General features: G+C 31.2%; 1 protein-coding gene and 1 non-coding gene across 10 annotated transcripts in view; one reads left to right on the top strand and one right to left on the bottom strand.

Moving 5' to 3' along the window:
- The window catches only part of Micu3 (mitochondrial calcium uptake 3), a 95856-nt gene extending 79370 nt beyond the window's left edge, over positions 1-16486 (top strand). For 4 of the 9 annotated variants that reach the window (XM_078031087.1, XM_078031086.1, XM_040269609.2 and 1 more), the window contains 4 exons: positions 8308-8416; positions 10523-10680; positions 12292-12360; positions 13926-16486. In XM_078031087.1, the coding sequence (XP_077887213.1) occupies positions 8308-8416; positions 10523-10680; positions 12292-12360 (336 nt within the window). In that variant the 3' untranslated portion in view covers positions 13926-16486. Of the gene's footprint in view, positions 1-8307; positions 8417-10522; positions 10681-12291; positions 12361-13922 lie in introns of all 9 variants that reach the window. The other 5 variants (XM_078031085.1, XR_013430325.1, XR_013430326.1 and 2 more) reach the window with 5 other exon arrangements.
- Positions 3364-3436, bottom strand: Trnaa-cgc (transfer RNA alanine (anticodon CGC)). Its single transcript has one exon. It is a non-coding gene; the product is annotated as a tRNA-Ala (tRNA).
- Positions 16487-18167: the final 1681 nt, after the last annotated feature.

Raw genomic sequence — 18167 nt, 5'->3', positions numbered from 1 at the left:
AGGTTAATCTTTTCAAGAAAAACTTGCAAATGTTTGACTTGTTTAGAATGGATACACTGTGACAATGTTAACAATTCTGTAAGTCCCCTAAGGAATGAGAAAAAAAAAGGACTTGATGCATTTGGTCATTAGTTTACATTGCTTTTTAATCAGGGAACTTGTATCTATTAAGCTGAATTTTTCCAACTCATACATAATTCCATAAAAATAAATATTAGAAACTGTATTACTTGAGCTACTGTAGTATTATTTAGAGCCTTGAATCTTTTTTTCTTTTAATTCTTTAATTAAATGGAAATATCAAAAAATACAGATTCTGAAGGTCAAATTTCAGGAATGACAAGTTTATAGAAACTTTTTCTACTATTTTTACAATTAATTTTTACATCTAAAATTATATCAGAATGAAAAGTCTTATGTTTCATTCAGCTTCTGAAAACTTCTCATTGATAGAATCATCTTAAACACTACAAATCATTACAATAGAAATAAAAAAAATTGCACCAACATTAATCCAAATTTATTTCTTTTCTGTATTACCACATTAATTCTGAAAACATCCTTGCAGGCCAGTGATATTTCTACTGCACCCTACTTAGGTCTTTCTCTTACTATTTTTCTCTCCAGTGGTATTGTGGGGGCTGCTTTTGAATAGCATTTTATATGTATAAAATATTTTTATTTCCATTCATTTATCTAGCGGATATTTATTAAGTAGATGCCTATCTACTATTTATGAGTCCTTATATTAAGCACTAAGGATAAAATAACAAGATAAATAAAATTTTCTTTTATAGAAATACAGAGATAAACAAACAAAAAAAGTGTTATTCAGATACTGATGTTATGAAAAAATCATGGTGAATAGAGAAGAAGGTAGATTCTTTTGTGAATTTTCTTAAGAGAACCTGTGAAGAATGACCTATGCAAAGATGTGGATAAAGAGCATTTCTGGCAGAGATAACAGCAAATAACAAAAGCCTGGGGAGGGGAAAAGCTTAGTTTGAGAAAATTACAAAAGGCATTTCCTAAAGTAAATAAGAAAGTAGTAGGTGATAAAGAGGAAGAAAAGAGACAGATGTGGGTCAGGTCTTATAAGATCCTATAAGCCAAGATAAGGAATTCATTTTATTCTAATAATGACTTTTTATATTGGTGATATATTTTATTCTGATAATGATACCAATAGTGTTATAGTATTTAAATTCTACAGCAGAAATCATCTAAACTACTCTAGCTCCAATTTTTGTGAATAAATCTTATTGGAATACAGTCTTGCTCATTCACTTAATGTTTTGTCTGTGATTGTCTGCGACAGCTTTTGTACCATGATAATAAAGTTGAATAGTAACAACAGAGACCATATATAGCAGCAAAAATGAGAATATTTATTCTCATGCCTTTTACTGGAAAAGTTTGCCAACCTTACTTTAGAGTTTATTCATTCAAGTATTTATTCAATAAGTATTGACTATCTACTTTAATATTCAGTTATGATCTAATTCATATACCACATACCATCTGATTGATGTTTCAAAAAATCATCATGGCTGCTACATAACAGGATAAATTTTAGTTGGCCTGGCTTTGAAAGAGACAAGTATAAGATGCTTTAATAAGAGTACAGGTGCAAGATAAGTATGACTTAAACCAGGATAAAAATAGAGAAAAGGGTCAGGTATTGGATCACTGAAAACAGAACTGATAGAACTTGTTTATGGATTATACCTCAATGCGAAGTAAAAAAGAGGAATCAAGAAAAGGTGAAACAAGGATACCATTTTCTGAGCTAAGTAAGACTACTGTAGATTTAGGATTAGAAGAAAATCAAAAGTTTTATTAGGAACAAGTTAAGTTTGATGTTCCTACTAGATATTTAAGTATGGATAATAAGCAGACAGTTGGATATGTGTGAATACAATTTTCAGGGGTGCAATCAGGGATGCTGATTAGTAGTCATTAGTAGATCTTAGGTCATGTTTCCAGCTAAAATTTGTCCTCAGAATTTCAACCTTTTGCCTACAGCCTACTCAGCCTGTCTACTTGGAGAGCCAATAGATATCTCAGGTTGCAAGGTTGCAAAACTTGTTCCATTTTACCACATTTCCTGTTCAATTAATGGAAACTCCTAGTTTACTTAGAAAACATTTTCACTACACATTTTCATTATACCAAAAGTAAAACCTATAACTATTAAGCTATTTCTCCTCGTTTTCTTTTCCCTCTAGCACCTGACAGCCATCACTCTCCTTTCTCTTATGAATTTGCCCATTCTAAATATTTCATGAATGGAATTATACAATATGTGATCTTTCAAATTCTTTCATATTTTTGAGATGTATCCACATTGTAGCTTGTATCAGTACTTTATTCTTCACAGAGAGTGAATACTAATCCATTATATGTATGTGCTACAATTTAATTTTTCATTCATCCATCCACAGACATTTGGGCTCTTTTTACCCTTTGGCTATGTGAGTAGTGCTCCTCAGCATATACCATTTTTCAACTCTTTTGTCTATATACCTGCAAGAGGAATTGCTGGGTGATATGTTCTTTTCCATATGTTATTTTATTAATTTAGCCATCTTAGCATATGTGAAATAGTATTCCATGTAGTTACCTTTACTTTAAATATGAGTCTTTATTTCTTCATATGGGTACAAGTTACTATCTATATCTAGTTTTCTTTCTTTTCAGCATAAAGGACGTTCTCTCTATATATGTATATATCAAACCTTCTAGCGATATGCTATCTTGGCTTTTGTTTATCTAGGAATATCTTAATTTCTTTTTAATTTTGAAAGGATCGTTTGCCAGTATAAAATTCTTGGTTGGCAAAGTTTTTCTTTCAGCATTTGAACTGTATCATTCTGCTGACTTCTGGCCTTCATGATTTTGATGAGAAGTCAGCTGTTATTCTTATTTAGGATCATTTTTACTCAGGAATCATTTCTCTCTTGCTACCTGCAAGATATCTGTTTTTGGCTTTCATTAGCTTGATAATAATTTGTCTTGATGTGGGTCTCTTTCAGTTTATTCTACTTATATATCATATATGTAGACTTAGGTCATTTATTAGATTTGAAGTTTTCAGTCATTTCTTCAAATATCTTTCTGCTCAACTCTCTCTCTATTCCATCTATGTTGGTACTCTTGATGGGCCCCCATCTGTTCACTTTTCTTCATTCTTTTTCCTTTCTTCTCAGACTGAATTAATTTCAAAGTTGTCCTTCCTCAGCTTCTCTGATTCTTTCTTCTGCCTGCTTAGATCTGTTTTTGAACCTCTGTAGTGAGGTTTTCATTTCAGCTATTATGCTTTTCATCTTTTTTTGTTTGGTTCCTCCTCCCCCCACCCCACTGTGTTGCTGGGGATTGAACCCAGGGCCTTTTGCATGCGAGGCAAGCACTCTACCAACTGAGCTATATCCCCAGCCCTGTTTGGTCCCTTTTTGTAATTTTCTGTCTCTTTATTGATATTCTCATTTTGTTCATACATCATTTTGCTAAGAGTTTTTTGGTTTGATTTTGATTTGTTTTGTTTTAATTCTTTATTCATGATTTCCTTTAATTCTCTTAAGATAGTTGATTTAAAGTCTTTGTCTAGTCAGTCCAGTATCTAGGATTCCTCAGGAATAGTTTCTGCTGAAGCCATGCAACCATCCATTTCTTTAGTGACTTTTTCAAACTATTACTAAAGGAATATAGATCCATGTGGTATATAGGTACTAAATTTCTGCTTTGTTATCTTAGTGGTCCGAGATTTCCATATATGTCTAGACCCAAAAGAAGAACAATAGTGTTATCCTACTCTTTGCAACTTGGCTCTGAGACGGAGCACTCCTTGAACACTGAGCCAGACTTCTGGAAACTCTCACCTAGCCTTCAGCTGCTGCTCCTGCAGTGCTTACAGTCCTGCCAGAGACCATAGCCTAGAGTCCTCTTGTCTTTTCTGAGCATGCATCCATCCTGGGCATGTGCATTGTATGCCAGTTTCCTAGAAATATACTATGGTACAGTGGCCCTTTGAGTTTTTACTGCTCAAAGAACTATTCTTACCAGCCTCCTACTTTCCAACCTTTTGAATTTTATCTGCTATTTTTTACATCTTTCATCCCTTAATCCAGGTAGATGGGGGGAGGTATATATATTTAAATCTTTTGACAGATGTTCTGTTACCAGGAATGTTGCTCCAATCCAAGGGGAAGAGAGCAAAAGAAAAGTCGTCTTTTTGTGAACCTTGAGACAGGTTCAATCACATACCACAGTATTTTAAGAATAAGGTCCATATGCATCCCCTGATACCAGCAGACCACACTAGGAATGCCAGCCACCATACCCAAAGTCACTTATACAGTCCAACAATAATGAATGATAATTAAACAGGTAAAAGTACCCCAACATTTTATCAGTGAATTTTATCCACCCGTTTCTTCATTAGTCATTAGTCAGCTTGCTATAAATTTGGATTGGATTACAGGGTTCAAAATAGTTTTTTTGGTTCTACCAGTCTTTCTAGGTTTATGGTTGTTTCTATGGACAGACTGATTCTTTAAGTACCCTAGTTGGCCATTGTCCATGATGTCACTCCCCTATTTTTCTTCAGTGCTTTTCACATTATATTTCAGTCATTTTAGAGACAAAGAGTACTCACATTGGATAGTCTTAGACATTTTGGGGCACTATTATCATGACTACAGACAAAGCACATCAATCTGAACAACTAGTATAATACTAGCAATCTTTATTGAACTGTATCTTATTGCCTCAGTTTTTCCACTTATGAATTCTGCTGTTCAAGCCAAATGTACCTATAAGTATATATTTATATCTTGAGAAACATTTTTCAACAAACGTATGTAGTTTTATCATAAAATATACACATAGCATAAATTTCCATTTTAACCATTTTAAAGTATAAAATTGAATAGCATTAAATAATTTCACGGTATTGTGCAACCATCACTACTGTCTAGTTTCAGAACTTTTTCATCATTCCTAACAGAAACCTTATACCCATTAACAGTGATTGCCCATTCCCCTACCCCTCAGACCCTGGCAACCACTAATCTTCTTTCTGTCATGGATTTGTCTAATATAGATATTTCATTTTAATGAATCTTACAATGTGTGGCCTTTTGCATCTGACTTCTTTTACTTAGTATAACTTCTTCATGGTTCATCCCTATTGTACTAAGTATCAGCACTTTGTTCCTTCCTATTGCCAAATAATACTCAGTTTATGAATATACTACATTTTACTATCTCTCAGTTGTTGAACTTTTTTTTTTAAAGAGAGAGAGAGAGAGAGAGAATTTTTAATATTTATTTTTTAGTTTTTGGCAGACACAACATCTTTGTTTGTATGTGTGCTGAGGATTGAACCTGGGCCGCACGCATGCCAGGGGAGTACGCTACCGCTTGAGCTACATCCCCAGCCCAGTTGTTGAACTTTTGAGTTGTCTTTTATTTGGGCTCTTATGAACCTTGTGTATAGCCTTTTATATGAACATATGTTTTCAGTTTTCAAAAGAATTGAGAATATATAAAGAGCTAGATCACATGGCAACCTTATGTTTTAATATTTCAGGGCAATACTAAAATGTTTTCCAAAGCAGATATACAATTTTTATAATCCCATTAGCAACATGTAAGATTTCTAATTTCTCTCCATCCTCATTACCACTTCTTACTATCTCTTTGTTTATTTAGTCATTCAAGTTGGTATGAAGTGGTGTCTTACTGTGGTTTTGATTTGCATTCCCCAGCATTTTTTCATGTTGTGTTTGTTGGCCATGTGTATATATTTTTTGAAGAAATGTCTGATCAAGTCCTTTGCCTGTTTTGTAAATTGTATTGTCTTCTTGTCATTGATTTGTGAGAGTTCTTTTTATATTCTGTATACTAGACCCTTATCAGATATATGATTTGCAACTTTTTCTCCCATTTGGTGATAAGTTGTCTTTTCATTTTCTTGATAGTGCCTTTTATCTTCACAAATTTTTAATTTTGATAAAATTGGGGTTATTCTATTTTTTCTTTTGTTTCTTGTGCTTTTAGTGTCATATTTAAGAAAAACAATGCCAATTGATAGATTATGAAATTTTGTCTCTAGGGTTTTTTTTGTGGGAGGAGGTTTGTTTTATTTTGGCATAAATTTTTAGTTTTGGTTTTTAAGTTTAGGTCTTTGTTCAACTTTGACTTAATTTGTATAAAATGATGTGAAGAAATGGTCTAACTTTTGCATATGAAATATCTAGTTATCCCAGCAAATATTTTGAAAAAAAAAATAGTTTCTTCTCCAGTAAATGGTTATGGGTACCCTGCTGACAATTGACATAGATACTTAGATATTTTATGTCTATACTTTCAGTGGATGCATTTTGATGATTTGAGTTTTTTACTTATTATCATTGTTTGATTTTTGTTAGCCTGTAAACCATTTCCTTTCATCTTACCTCTAACAGTTCATGGATATATTCTATTCTGGGGATAAGGATGGGAAGGCAAAAATAGGCCACTTCTCTTCTCTTGGCCTCTTACCCAGACTATATGTCCCTTACTGCTGTTAAAGATGGTTGTTTCAAATTACCTTCTTAAAAATAAATGTCCCACTTTTTATTTTACAGTTTCATATTTTCAAGCAAAGTGTTTAATCTGTACAAGAGAATTATTGTGTGGTTTTTACTTTGATCTGTCTTTCCAAACTTTGAGAATCATATTTTGAAAAATCTAGATTCAAATGTTGACATTGTAGTCTGTCATTCTTTGATTTGTTTCTTAAATTCATTTTCCTCAAAAGTATTGATATTTTTAACTCAGGAGACTGAGGAGAATTGCAGGTTGAAGGCCAACCTCAGCAGTTTAGTTAGGCCCTATGCAGCTTAGTGAAACCCTGTCTTAAAAGAAAAAAGAAAAAGGGTAGCTCAGTGGTAAAGTGCCCCTGGGTTCAATCCCCGACACCCAAAAAAAAAAAAATGTATTGATATTTGTGCTACTCCTTTGCTTAAAGATATCCCATCTTTCTGGGGGTTTTTTACTTGTAATTTGACATCTTGAGACAAAGACTGCTGCTGTGACTGCTGGTCACAGTATAAAGTAGTACAGAACCAAAGCACTGATTGTTTTCCCTGACAGCAAGCTGTCCTCATCAAGATATTTCCTTCTGGTACAGTCTTCCTAACTAATTCTAACTGCCCTCTCTAGAAGAAATGGCAGATAGGATCATGTCACAAAGTAGGATCCAGGATTGGAGTAGCCATAAATAAATGCAAGAAAAAGACAAAAGTATGCAATACAATGAGGATTTTCATATTGCAAGTAAAAGAGGGGTTATAATTGAATTGGAAATAATGTATACCAAAAATTGGATATTTTGGTGATAAGTCATTTAATCAGTAGTAAGCTAATACATGAAAATACACTCCTCTGGTTCTTTGCCTAGCTTTCCAGCACTGCCTCTTTAGTGTCCCTTTGTCTTTTACCCCCACATTAAAGTCAGAATTTGTTAAGTCTTAGCTCTTGCTCCTCTTTTCTTTTCTCTATATACTTTTTCATTTATGTTAATTTTGTTGAGAATTCATTAACTGAAATTCAGTTCCTGTCCCAGTTTGTACTCTCTGAGATACATTGTACTTATTTCCAATAACCTTTCTATTTAACTGCCATAATATCAGTGGTAGCAATTGTACATTCAAGAAGAAGCCACTCTTAACACCACTCCTTTACACGATCCTACCCTGAGGCCTGTGTTGGGCCTGCCAATGCTGTATCTGTTCAGTCATTAACTTCCTCCTGCTGTCTTGGTAGCATTATCATGACAGGGGCAAGTTCAAATAGACTACTGTTGACTTTTGGTCAACATTTTGATTTTGCATGGTCATTCTAAAGACATTGACATTGAATGCTGAATCATATTTAAAGGAGTACATGTGCAAAGGAAACTATTTCTTATGTTTTTTAATTACCATTTTTTAAGGGTTAAAAATGAGCTTTATGTAAAGGGTTTTCAAAATTGAAACTTTTTAATTCATTTTTTATTGTAGCATTGTTTGAAGCTTTGAGCTTATATGACAGTGTTTAAAACACATTCATTATTATTGTAAGGGTAGAAACACTACCCAGTGAAAATAAGTCTGAATGAATCTTAGATTCCATTTGGAGAAAAATAGTTTCAACATGTGCTCTGGAAATGTTTATTTTCAAGATAAATTGAAGATTAATTTGTTTACTTGTATTAAGTGTAGATAGTTATTTTAATCAATTTGACACTACTGATTACATTTATATTTATTTTTTTCAAAATAGGGCATCACATTTGATGAATTCAGATCATTTTTCCAGTTTCTGAATAACTTAGAAGACTTTGCAATAGCCCTTAATATGTATAACTTTGCAAGTCGCTCTATAGGACAAGGTAAGTAATAACCCTTCAAACATTTAAAACAAAACATATACTGTACCTAGAGACTTTAGCAAAATGTCAACTAGATATACGGTATTATCATCAACTTGCCTGAAAGTCTGATTTACACTTTCAGTGAGAAGTGACTGACACTTTAAAGAAAATTAAATGAGTTTAGGGTAAATGAGATAAATTTTTTGTTGAATTTCTTTTTGCTCTTAATTTCATATATGGGAAAACAATGTTTGTAAAAACATTCAAAGAAGCCGCCTCTTGACCACTTGATGACATTGAAGGACATGTGTCTACCTATGGAAGAGCCAGCTGGCCATGTCTCAGACATTCTCAAAGGATGTTATTTATTTAATACCTGCTGGCTGAAAACCCAGAAATATATCAGCAGAGCCATGTCTTAGCCATGAATTTACATTAACTGACTTTTAAGAATTGTGTATAAAATTATATTATCAATTTTGCTTCATTTATACACAAATACAACTAAAATAGAATTCAGAATGCTATAGTCCTCAGGACCCGCTCACTTGTTCCAACACTATTGTTTGGCTAAGAAGCCAAGTTCTTTTACTAGAATTCTGTGACAGTGACCATCACCTTCCCTCCCCTCAAGGACATGTCTTTTTATAAAATTCTTGCCATAGGAGGACTTTCTGTTTATATCTATTAAGAAGATTTTACTATAATGTCTCTGCCATAATCTGTGTTAATTCACAATCTTATTATATCTCAGGGGGTATTCTTGGGTTTTTTTACTGTTCAATTCCAAGGAAAAGCCAACCTGAACTTCCTAAGTGATGATGATAATCATCTCTCTCAAAAACATAAAGGGATTAGGGGTATGGATCAGTAAGGACTTGGTTTTGACCCCCAGCATCAAACAAAACTAACATCCATAGATCCATTATAAGGTCTCATTTATTTATTCATTGACTAAGAGAAACCTGAAAAAATTTTGTATTTCTTCCATTTTCTAGTCTACAACATTCAAAGAAATTGATATGTTCATGATGTTGACTTCATCTCAGCCTAATGTAGTGTTTTAAAACCAAAATTTTGGGAAGCCATGCTTTCACAGACAGCCTTTACTACCAAAATATTTTTAAATCAGTATCAGTTTACTTAATTCAGAATAGAAAGTCGTTCTTCTACTTGGTGGAACTAGGGAAATGGAAAAAAATTGTAGTGCTTTTGTGAGAGCTAGGAATATATCTGTTTCGTTCTTTTGTTATTACTAGCATCTTAATTTGGGAGTTTACATCTTAAAAGGACTATTGTATGAGCCACCTCTGTGTCATTTCTGCCATTAGCTACTTTACTTTCTGATGTTTCCTAGACAACTCAAGAAGAATCTTCCTAAAACATCAATTAACCATTCTATGATACAACAACTATAGAAAACTCCTGAATTTCAAAATCACCTGTTGGAGAATGTGCAGGTTCTTCACCTTACAATCTGTGCAGAGTTCCTTCAAATCCTTTATTTTCCTTGTGCTCACCCAACCAGACTGTTCACTATTTTCTGAACTTGCTTTATGCTTCTCCCATCTGCACCCATGCCTTTTTTCATTTACATCATGTCATCTGTCATTCTCTGATCCCTACAAGCTGAAATCATCCACCCTTAAAGGCTTAGTTCAAATACAAAATCACAGCCTTTCCAAATCACTGCCTTTCTCTTCCCCATCTACTCCACTCTGCAGACAGAAGTACTCACTCATTTCAGATTCTCATTGTACTTTGTTGGTACTTTTTATGTGGCCCTGTGTAATGGTTTTTTGGGCAAGTGTCTCATCTCCTATCTGAGCTCTTTCCTCAGAACTTAAAGGAACTGTCACTGATGCTCATTAAACATGCACTAATTATGACATTATTAACATAAAATACACAACTAACTGCTTCTTGCTCTTTCATTAAAACCACAAAATATCTTCTTGTTCCCTAAAAGACAACAGGATTAATGAAAAGTCCTGTGTTATATAAGTAGATTATGACCTGTTTAGAAAACAGCTTCTTTTACAACCTTTCCACAGTAATTAACACATACTAAAAAAAGTAATGTTAATGATCTACTTTTTTTCATTTTTTATGACATTTATCTAGATGAATTTAAACGTGCTGTGTACGTAGCTACTGGACTCAAACTTTCACCACATTTAGTGAATACTGTCTTCAAGATTTTTGATGTTGACAAAGATGATCAATTAAGTTATAAAGAATTTATTGGGATTATGAAGGACAGACTCCATAGAGGATTCCGGGTAAACCTACAAATTTCAAGTCTATTTATATCCTTTTTAAAATCTGAGGGGGGGGAATAATAAGTTCAACTTACATATTTAAACAACTTACATATTTAACAATTTAAGCATAAAGCTCTCTTTGCAAAGAAAAACCATAGGCCTTCCATACTTAAGCAAAAACAATTTTACACCTAAAAAAAATTTCATGCTTTTTCAATAATTTTCTAATAATTTATTTTCATACACAATTAATTTAATGTCTTTATTTGGGGTGAAGTATTGCCAAAATTTTTGAAAAATTCAGTTTGCACATTGGCTTTTTAGACTTGTTAATATACAATTATACCTCTACTTTTTCTTTTATATGAGAAATATTTCCTCTAGGTATCTTGAGGCTTTTAAGTCACTACATATTTATTACTGTTTATATGGAAATAAATTTCAAACAATTTTTATCCGTTTAACTATTTTTTCTTGTTGACATATTAAAAGTTAATTGCTAAATATTCAGTGATTGTTTTTCTAAGAACCATGCTTTAGAGCTTGAGACATAGCATGAGCTAATAAATGTATATACATCCAACATATTTATGGATGCACCACAAATGGAAAACAAAAATTTTTTCTACTAAAATTAACAGCTAGTATATTCAGTCTTCCCTCTTTAGCAAGAATATCCCTAAGTACTGTGATTTTTAAAATAGAAAAAGCTACCTACATATAGAAAAAATATCAAGATTTATCTTAGATTATGTTTTTTTATGCCTTAAATTATATAATGACATTAAAACTAAGCTATCAGGCTAGGATTGTAGCACAGTGGTAAAGTGCTTGCCTAGTACATGTGTGCTGGGCTCTATCCTAGAACCACATACAAATAAATAAAAGGTCCATCAACAACTAAAAAAAAATACAAGGAAAAAGAAAGATAGAAAGTAAAGCCATCTTTATAAACATGCTGTGTACTTAACTGCCACCTAGTGGTTAGATTTTAATATTTCAGTTCATGCTACAAACAGGGTAAGGACATATATTGAAAATCTCTCTAATTTTTCTGCAAAAAATTTAGAGAAAGAAAACCAAATAAATAAACATAAACTATGCTATTATCCTTTTACACTATTTCTACCTTAAGCATTAATTTTTTGTGTGTGTATATTACATTCCTGTGGTTCCCTTTGGCTTTTATTAATATTTGCTCAAATTTTTTTAGTTTGTTTTTAATTGACAGATACCAATTGTATATATTTTGGGGGGTACAATGTTGTTTAATATTTGAATACATTGTAGATAATTATATCAAGTTAATTAATATATCTTTCACCTCACATATTTATTATTTTGTAGTGAGAACATTTTTAAATGTATTTTTCAGCAATTTTGAAATATACAATACATAATTTTTAACATTGGTCACCTTTCTGTGCAATTTATCTTGAAAATTCATTACTCTTGTCTAACTGGATCATTGTACCCTTTGGAAAACTTCTTTCCATATCCTGCAGCCTTCTCAGCACCTGCTAACCACCATTCTACTCTTCTTATATGAGTTTAACATTTTTAGATTCCACATGTAAATTAAATTAGGCTGAATTTTTCTTTATGAACGTTTGATTCTCTCTTCCACAGGGCTATAAAACAGTACAGAAGTATTCCACTTTCAAATCCTGCCTAAAAAAAGAACTTCATAGTAGATAAGTATGTTATCTGTTTATCTAAATTTTTTCAATAACAACAAAGGAATAATTGTTATTTTTCTTTTATAACATTTAAAAATAGCTGAAAAAGGGCTAAAGGTATAGCTCAGTGGTTGAGCATGTGTACAGCATTTATAAGACCTAGGTTAGATCCCTAGCACCATACGGGAAAAAGAAAAAAGAAAAAATAGCTGAGAGAAACACAATTATAATGTATTTTTAGGCCATTAGAGTGTTTTAAAATTCTTACGTTAAACTTAAAATAGTTTTTCACCTGAACAGATACAACATAATGATTTAAATCATATGTTTGTAATCTAGGATTATTAGCTCCTAAAGAGTATTTATTACTGTATTTTGAGATCATGATTCTGAACTTCTTCTACAACTTAGATTTGTTTTTAGAATTACTTAAGGTGTGTAGCACTACTCAGTGTTCTTCCACATGTAGTATCTCATTTAATTCTTTCAAATAGATATCCAATTTAACACCAGAGAAAAACAAGAGTTCACAAGTAACTTGCCCAAGTTAATTTGCTACTAAGTGACAAATCAGAATTTGAGCTTCAGGTTTTTCTGTCAAAACTATGCTATTTACTCTTTATACTATCACCATGGATTGTAATAATTGAGTAAAGATCAGGATATCTGTTCCATTTGTAATGATCCAAAGAACTATCTCAAACTTACTAATCTTCAAAATGAAGGTTATGTTTTTCCTTTTTTCTTTTCAAAGTCAACTATAGCTATACAGTTTGTGAGTTCTGATTAATTAGATTTCCACAATAGAAATTTGATTGTTTTTGTAAATAAGTATATTTATGTGCCTGTTGCTTGTTGTTTTCTTCAGGCTTGAAACATTCATATATGTCTACAGCAGTTGTTTCCTAAACTGTTTCCTGAGTATATATCACTGCATATTTTTCTTAAAAAAAAAAGGCTGCATAGTCAAGTTTTATGATAAAAATGGTTAAATAGGTTCCTTCCCCATAGAATTTATTAGATCCTAATATGCTGCTGTTCATTTTTGTCTTTCAAAGTAAATTGCAGTTATCAACATTTTGCAAAGTAGCTTTGAGACCTAGTGTTTTGGGAATCCACTTTGGGAAATACTGGTCTAAAATGTTTAGAAGCAAGTATTTACTTGTCTAAGGTTTAACTATTGTGATCCAGATAATCAAAGAAGATTTTCCTAATCTCTATTTTAAGGAAGCTTATACTGCCTTTGAGAATTTAAACAAAACATGTATTTAAATAAGTAGGACTATTCATTTAGACATCCATAATAGGTAGTGTTCCTAACCAATTTGTAATAACATCACACGATCCATAGCTAGAAATTGCTTTCTCTTCCTAGACCTTCCTAGGTAAATTCCTAATGAAACACTGAACTTCAAAATTAAAGAAAAAAATTTTAATTAAGTTAAGTCTGCTTACTATTTTACATGGAATGTTTTTGAATGCCTTACTTTTTCACATAATTTTCATAAGAATTTTGATTAATGCCATCACGTCTCAGTCATATCCTAAGTAAATATTGCTTTATTATTGTGTTTTTTTAAGTAGATATTCCTAAAGCAAATATTAATGGATTACTGTTTATATGACAAATGCAAGAAACAAAATTTCTGAGAGTGGAAACAAGGCTGAAATCAGAACATGAAGAAAAGGAAAGGTGAAATGCTATGGAATTTATATATTTTTCTTGAACTGAATTCTTAAACATAAAAGAGATGAAATGCATCTTCTTCCTACAGATGTTATATATAATCAAGTTGACCTTTTGCCTTGATTTATTGAACTCTGCACTTTTTCATTCCCTTCAGAAGTATATGCATACTTCCACTGATGATATAATAATATATTTAAAATATTTTTATTTATTAGGAATTTTCCTTATTTTAAAATAATTTATGACTCATAGAACACAGATCATATAAAAATGGTCAACATATTTGTTTTTGGTTTTGGACTGTGAAGTTATTTTCAGAAAATGAGTATTGCTTCAGAATTATCTTAGAGCCCTTAGAATTAATTGTTTTTAAATCCTTTTTATTTATCAGGTTTTTTAATTATATTGAAATTATTTTGGAAAACAAGTAGAAATTAAGCTGACAAATAGTATGATGGTTTACATTGTACTTTTAAATTTTAAAAGTACTTAAGTAACATATATTGTTTGACTTGTGTTTGACTTTTTGTTGTTCACTTACCAAAGCCAACAGAATGTCTGATATTCTTCTATGTATATAGTAAAGAAATTTTAACTATAAATTTTTTTTCTCAAAACAATAATGAAATAAAGGCATACATTGATGGTTAGAAGCAGGGACACTTGTGATAGTAGTCGCTATCATTATTGTTTGAAAGTTGATGCTGATTCTTATTGCAGGTAGCATATGTTAAAACACGAGTAAAATAACATCTTACAGCTCTGTGACTTATTGCATATTCTTAATTATGTCCAGCATCAAAATGGGTATTATAAAAAGCTAGCAAAATTAGAAGACTGATGTATATTTAAATAGAAGCTAATATTATTTCTTGTGAAAGGACCACATACAAAAGTGATGCCAGTAATACTCTAAATATAATTCATTATTCAAAATAATATGTCTTAAAAGGGAAAACAAAAACTTTCTACTGAAAAATCACAAATTAGGTTTTAACATAGAGAAATAATTTGATAGTACTAAATAGAAATCTTTAATTAGAAACATTTAGTTTTTACAAGGATACTATACAAAAGTCGTACAATGAATTTAAGCTAATATATTTATATGTTGCATGTGGAAGATATGTTCATTTATCTTCCTAAGATAATTAATTGTTATATACACTCCAACTATTACCCTGCTTTTACATATGAAAATAGAAGACACTGACTTTTTTACAAGTTATAAAATGTGAAATTGATCTGCATTAGCTTATTTATAAAAGTAATGTTATTTCCAAGAAAGTGTTACTGTTGGAATTGATTTTGTGTTTGTTAGACTTTTTACATTCTTTATCTTATATTATTTATTATGCCAATATAGAAAAATAGATGCTTAATTTTAAGAACCCCATATGTAACCTGCTTTCAAGGTTATCTATCTACTGTACTTTGCATTGATTATTCATAGTATTATCTGTTATCTAACGTAATGGAAAAACGTGATGTAACTTTTGGCTCTAAGTTATATTATCTTGTATACATGGGAAATATTATAAAATCAAATTAGCCCATTTAATATCCTTTGTTAGCCTTCATTCTCCCAATGAAGAACACTGTACTATATACACATAGTTATTATTTATTGTTTGTCAGAGTGAATGGATGAGTATCTGCTTACAAGTCTGCAACAAAATATTAAAATGGGAATAAATAAAACATCCTAATCAATTTAAATGGAAAGAGCATAGTAAATTACAGTGATTTACTTGAACTTTATTATCTGTAATATAGGAGGTAAAAATATCTCACTGGATTTTTGTTTACACCAATTTAAATATTTTTAAATGCTTTGAAAATAATGTACTTGTATGTTGTTATTTTCAGTATTTCCTTCTGTAAACTTTTCTTTGAAAAGATTAAGCTATACATAAAATTGTACTATGACTACTTTTTACAGAAAGCTTATGTGACAAATGATTTAATGTACTTCTCAGAATCATTTCATAATAAGAAATTCATTTAACTTAAATTCCAATTAATTGTCCTTATTATAAATTACAATGGAAAAGCAACCTGTCTTACATTCTTGTATTATCTTAAAATAAATATATCTGTCCTTGAATCAAGAAACATTGTAGTTTGCTTTTATGTATATCTGTGGTCTAATTTTTTTTTGAAAATGTCACCTACAAACTTTGGAAATCTTCATGGGTTACCAAACCTACACTGATATTGTACTTTCCTCTGTGGTAAAACATGCCTATAAAATTGATCTCATCAACATCATTGTAGGGATGTAAATCACAGACCCATAAAGACTTACAAATTATATCAAAATAATTCCTATATTATAGAATTATGGTTATTATTACCAGAAGTCTTTTCAGAAAGTTTACATGTTATCTAATAGCTTATTCGTTTTGCTACACAGAACTCATTATTTAAGTGGCTTAAAGTAATTCAACCAAAACTACAGAAGCCCATTTTACTATTGTTGGTATTTTGTAGGCATCATCTTACACCTGGAAATTTATCATTTTTCAAAATGCATTAGTTCCCATATGTTTCTTATAGCCATTTAGTAAATTAACATTTTGAAAAGCACATTTCTTTTATTCTCAAATGATGTGAAAAATATGTATTGTATAAAATTCAGCAAATATACAATAAAAATTCTAAATGATAAGAAAGGGTTGTGTTGATTTTCTTTATAGAATTTTACTTTATTAGTAGCTCATGGAATAATAGTTTATCATGCAGTGTCATATGTTGAATTCTATGAAGTATTGTATTTGTAATTATCTTTATATCACAATCAATATTTTTGGTACATGATTTGAAAATAGAAATATACCTGTAATTGTGATATGTGCATATGAATATACAGTGCTCAGAGAAAGTAAAACACAAAATTTTCTGGGAAGGATAAATTTTACCCAACTTTTTGAAAGAAGAGAGGGATAAGTGCTAATGAAAAATAGAATAGTAAAAAACAAGAATGGTGTCGGGATCTGAATAAGGATAGATTTTCAAAATTGTAATGGAGTAGACAGTTTTTGGAAAATAAATTTAAACAAGTGCATGTTAAAACAACAATATGTACTTTCACATTCCAAATGCAAAGATAGTTTTATAAGATATAGTGAGTATGTAGGACAGTTCAGGCCTCTCAAACATTGGTAATGAGGCTATAAGTTTGGGCGCAATATCTTTAGAGGACAATATAGAAATACCTCAAAATTTTGCTAGATTTTCACTTCTGAAACTATAATATCCCAATATGTACATTTATAAATTTACATGCCAATAAATATATATAGTTAATGAAATCATATGTAACTATTTTAAAAAGTAGGAGTTTCATTTATAGTGTTGATAATGACAAGATCTACAGGATATTTTTATGGGAGCACAGTAAATATACTCTGCTACTATTTGTGTTCAAAACATACTTTCACTGAATAGAATAATACTTTAATTGTGTTCAAGTTGTATGTGCATGTTTTACAAGTCAAAGAGTTCTAAAGTCCTTTTTCAAAATTCCTTTATCCAGCCTATCCTCATCTCTGCTCCTCAGAGGCAATGGCATTGATATCTTTTAGCAGTGTCTATAGGTATCTACTATTAACATTTCAAGATAATATACTTATTCTAATATTTTTATTCTAATTCTCAGATTACTGTTGACTTCCTACAATATTAAATAAAAATTTGGCACTCTCAGGCAAGGCCCCGCCTCTAAAAATACAGATCCATGCTTCCCTTTCCCCATCCTTTCAGCATAATTTTAGTTAAATCAGTTATTATAGTTTTAAAAATTATTATGTTTTCTTCCTTTTACATCTTAACTTTCCCTAAAATTAATAATGTTCTCCTTTTCAGTTTACTTGATTTTATATACCTTTCACTTACCTATCATTAATTTATTCTAGACTTATTGCCAAAACTAGACACATATTGTTAATACATTTTAACATTTTAGAATTCCCTTCTAAAACGGTTGTTACACTTTAGATGGGAGAGGCCTGGTACAGAGCTGTCATTTCAAGACCTCCCTCTCTATCTGCCAGGTCAAGTTTGCATAATAAATAAATTTTTGAGTTGTATGCCTTGAAAATGGCTTTATTCTCCCCTCATGTTTGGGTAACTGT

Source organism: Ictidomys tridecemlineatus, chromosome 14 (genome assembly GCF_052094955.1).
Source record: "Ictidomys tridecemlineatus isolate mIctTri1 chromosome 14, mIctTri1.hap1, whole genome shotgun sequence".
Lineage (NCBI taxonomy): Eukaryota > Metazoa > Chordata > Mammalia > Rodentia > Sciuridae > Ictidomys > Ictidomys tridecemlineatus.
Note: the sequence above shows the minus strand (reverse complement) of the source record. Positions and strands in the feature narration are given on the sequence as shown.